This window comes from Gymnoscopelus braueri (genome assembly GCF_963280865.1).
Source record: "Gymnoscopelus braueri genome assembly, chromosome: 13".
In the NCBI taxonomy this organism is placed as follows: Eukaryota; Metazoa; Chordata; class Actinopteri; order Myctophiformes; family Myctophidae; genus Gymnoscopelus; species Gymnoscopelus braueri.
Window position 1 is genome coordinate 250307 of NC_137615.1, and position 4711 is coordinate 255017.

The window sequence follows — 4711 nt, forward strand, 5'->3', positions numbered from 1 at the left end:
TGTGAAGCAAGATTCAGATGATTCTGTGATATCCTCCACCTTTGATGTTTTCATAGAACTGATCAGAAACGCACACCATAACACACATCAGAGCCCTGAGTTTTTGTTTTGCGATGCGGATTTCTGCTACAAGCACCTTAAGTCTCACACCCTGGCGTGGCTGCACATGTATGTGGCCGACTACAAGGACGTTAGCTCCTTGGAGTTCAAGGAGCTTATGGCTGCTCTTGAAGGGCTCCCAGAACCAAAGGAGCAAACTGAGGTTCCCCTACGCTCCCCGTATGCACCGCAGAAGCAGTTGTACATCGTCATATGGGATGATGTTCTATGTGAGCTCAACAAACTCGAGCTGAGCAAAGTGTACCTGATGCTCACGCTGATCAACAGCCAGACCTGTCTGAGCCACAAGTTTCAGTTGCGCCATCCACTAGAGATAACGGCAAGGGACATCAGCCTGTGTGCCCGACAGTGCTTCCAGTCCCATTTTGCCTGGGTTGCAAGGGCAGTCCTTGAGAGGCTGGGGCTGTATGATACGGGCATCCGCAAAGCAAACTACCTTAAGCTTCGGCAGTTGAACATGTTCTGCGACAGTAACGAGGCATTGGTTCAGGTCTATGTGCCGGATGAGCTGAATTTGACAACCGTGGCTAGAGTAGACAAGAAGGAAGCGCTCAAGCAAGAAGAAAGCTACATTAAGCGCACGCAGCAAAAGCACATAAGAGTGGCAACGTTTGAGCAGCTGCCCTTTTGCCAGATTCCGCTTTCGTTTAATTTACACCATATGGGTAAGCGCGACATAATCAACATCCTATCTCTCTCCATCAGCCCAGTGCTCTTGCCGGATGTATACCACTACTTTGCAGTACTCAACTTCGATGACCCGCTCAATCCAGGTGGCTACCTACGGCTTGACCTTGCTCGCGGGCTTGATGCTCAGCAGCCGAGAGTGGAGCATCTCGTTCTTCTTGCTAAGAACAACGGTCTGAGCACTGCAGCCGTGTGCCAGGGTCTGGAACTGATCCTGCGTAATGTGTTTCGGATGTCGAGCGTAGCTAACACAATGATAGAGCTTATTGCAAAGTTACCTGTTGAACCAAGTGTCTCGTACTGCCTCTCCAAAGATCAAGAGGATCTTAGCAGGATGACAGTGGCTGTGAGTAAGCTTCAGAGGTGCCCTTTAGCACTAGATAAAGTAATCGATCATTGCAATCACCAGAACACCATGCTTGTAGAAGGCGCATTCGTCACCGTAGGTAGAAGCGGAGCTGTCACATATAACGCTATGAACATTGTCAAAGCCTGCAACTCTAACTATGTACACTTTCCCTGGGGGTGGCTTCAAACTTTGCTATGGGGGGACGCTGATGACCCTGTTGGACATGATCTTGACGAGGAGGACTATGGCCGCTACGTAATGTATGCGAAGCAGCTTACCGAGGGAAGTAGAAACACAGGAACTGTAAGGAGTGGTGAAGAGGATATGGCAAGGATATGAATTATTTTGCTTTTTATTGTGGATGTAAAAAAAAAATATATGTATGTTATCACAAAATATTATGCATCAACCTTCAGTTCCCCTGTTCTTTTTCATTTAAATCAATATATCTCATTCACTTTATACTCTGCTCAGCACACCCCTAAGGATGCCAATAAAAGCAACTGCCTCCTTTTTAATCGAAAACATGTAACGTAACTCAGATCAAATAAAGAATACAAAAATATCAAAGATTGTGTCAAAACTTTATGATCTTTATTTATTGTTTCATTGCAATCATTTCATGATATCCTGCAGCCGCAAGAAGCGGCTTCCATTCAACTTGGACAAGGCAGTAAACATTTCCATGCTGCTACCCTTCATCTTCTTCATCTTCTTTCCATCTGTACAGCTGCTGCACTGATGCTGCTGGTGCTCTGGTAATCCTTCACGGTCAACATTAATGAACACAGGCCTGGTGCAAAGGTACTTGTCCTGAACATTTCTCCAGTCCATCTGCAAGTGCACTTTAGTGAGCTTGAACATAGCTCCATCAGCACAGTGCCACACAATGCCTTCAATCTGCCCTTCTGGCCTATCCTTGAACCAGAAAAGCAACTGCTCGCGGTTCAGAGAAGGAGGTTTTTTCACAAGCAGAGTTCCATGAGCCACCAGCATTCGGATGTTCAGTTTATAAGGGTTGCCGTTGATCTTTGGGCCAATTAGCTCAAGGGTCTGTCCCATTAGTTCTGCCAGTGGAACCAGAGCCAATTCCAACAGGACTTCCTCTTCAGAGCTCTGCCTGAGAACCAGGGCTGCACCATGGTTGACTACAGAAGAATGCAATGGGTACAACTTGTCACATTCATGTACAGGAACCCAACCTAGGACATTTCCAAATTTGTTAACTTCAGATTTATTTTCCCCAACGTGAGCAGGGATCCAATATTCTGGGATGTTCTTAAAGTCCTTCTTAATGTTGTATGTGAAGCCTTCGCGAATACCACGGCGGTGTGCACTGCGATTTTCTTTGAACCGTTCCCATTCAGGTTCTTTGAGCTTTAGTTCTCGCTTTGCCCAGAGGTATGGTTTACCCTCGAACTCTGTAACATAACAGCAGGTGCCATCCACCTTTTCTGTGACAAGTGCACTGTGAATGTCAGATTTCAGCACTAGGTCATTCAGTTTTTCTGTTGTGACAACCTTATATTGCTGGTCCTTGTGCTTGCTAGATGGTCCGTCTTCTATGGTTCTCTCAAATAAACACTCCATTTTCTGTTGTACAGAACCTAAACGAGGCATTTTATCTGTCTTGTTTAATTTTAGTTTTATTTTTTGAGTCCTACAAAATGTTACATGTGATGTCTGTCCTTCAGAGTCTGTCCTTCAGATGCTGTGTTACAAGTTTTATACTATCCCATACCACGCCCCTAATGACATCTCTGAAACACATGTGCCGAACCGCCTCCTTCTTTTGGAATCATCATACACTGCTTTCTCCAGCCTGGAAACCGGAATGCGAAGAGCTTTCAGCTCCTTGAAGAATTTTTTGCATCCTATGCAGTGATACATGGGTTTCTGTTTGTTCAACCATCCTTTTTTAGCAAATGTTACAAGCCACTGGTGAACTACCTGCCGGTCACTGTTGTAATATGGCATGATGACAAGGACCTTGTCAGGCAGTGGAGCAGTGTACATGGGAAAGGCTTCTGGCTCATAAACCTGCTTTGCCATGACTGCCTGGTACAGGCTTCCTGTCAGGTCAAGTATCTCACCTTCATCAAACTCACCCCCCTGCACTGATATCCATGTCCCTTGAGCACAAATACCGGCGTTGTCAAGCAGCACCCGAGGCACGCTCACTGAAATGCATCCCTTGTCAGTTTGCCTATCTTCAGTGAGCTTAAGGGTGCCCTCACGAAGGGTTTTGGACAGCAATGCGCCAAAGGCAGCAATCTCCGACCGGTACACAGTGTCCGGGTTTAGGCCCATGTCCTGGATGATCACTACACCAGCCAGCTTCAGCTTATCGACTGGGAACCGCAAGTGAGCGGTCCTGCGTGCTGTAATGCTCTGAAGCTCCTGGCGCCCGCAGCTAGGGATCATGTGTAGTGGACAGTTATTCATCAAGGTCAGGAACACTTTACTTGCCCTTTGTACTCGTTCGGAAATTGCATTGAACCTTTGGGCTAAGTGCTTGCGGCAGGACTCCATGGTCTCTTTGTCATGTGTTTGGCTGTACATGTAGCGGGACAGGCAGTAATCCACCACACAGTACGCGGTCATATTGGATTGACTGCTTATAAGGGAGATTTTGGCATCTCGGCTCACCAGCACCCTTGAGCTAAGCATGTTGTTGCTGCCGGGAGGAAAAGTAACCTTTTCCAGCTTGCCATCCGCTGCTTGTTGGGCTACTGTGCTCGCTTGGAACAGATCCCCATCTTGTTCATCTGAGTTATAGCAACTAGCTGAGGTCCTGTGTCTCTTGCTGCTTGGGCCCTCGTTATCGGTCTCTGCAGAATGAGATGAACACCTGGGCCTCTTGCTGCCCCTAGGCTCCTCTGCCTCTGCTCCACCTTTTAAGCTGCCAGTCTTGATTTTGAGATCCAGAGGGTACCTGTAGAAAACTGCCTCGCAAGGCTTTACCTTTTCATCGCCGGGCCTCATGGATGGCCTTAATGAAACACTTGTGATTTTCTGCAGATTCTGTGTGTGCTTCACTGTTTCCAAGTATGTGGTCCTGATGCTTGTGCTCTTGACCCTTAGCCTGTTGAGCACTTCCGGTTTCAGGTTGATGTTTTTCTCACATTTCAGCAGCCTGTGCCATGGAAAGAACCCAGAAGCTAACTTAGATGCCTCTAGCTCTGCCGCATGGCACGCAATCAGGTCCCTTCGTATGGCTTCTGCTGAAGAAAAGAGGTGGTTTAGGCAGTATAGCTTGTCCTTGTACAGCGTCATAACCTCAAAACACTCAGCATAGGTACCATTGCTGAGCGTTACAGACACGGCCGTGAACCCGTCATCTAGCTCCACTGCCTTTACCAGCTCGACCCTATGGCGGTCCAGTGCAGTTTCGCATTCCACCAATCCCAGCCATAGGCCCGTGGCACGGTCAATCTGCACCTTACGGCGATTGAACAACACACAGTCTCCCATGCTCAACTGGTGCCAGGGCAGGGTGGAGAAGCATCGGCTGATGTCGGGCTCCAGCTTCAGGCAGTCACCTCGCATCACGCA

At 47.7% G+C, this 4711-nt stretch overlaps 1 protein-coding gene across 1 annotated transcript; it reads right to left on the reverse strand.

The window, feature by feature from the left end:
* Positions 1-1771: 1771 nt before the first annotated feature.
* Positions 1772-2746, reverse strand: LOC308098654 (RNA ligase 1-like; the record flags this gene model as incomplete). The annotated part of the gene is made up of 2 exons (XM_080447062.1): positions 1772-2304; positions 2569-2746. The coding sequence occupies 2 exons, from the start codon at positions 2744-2746 to the stop codon at positions 1772-1774; spliced, it is 711 nt and encodes a 236-aa protein (XP_080303188.1).
* Between the last annotated feature and the right edge of the window lie 1965 nt (positions 2747-4711).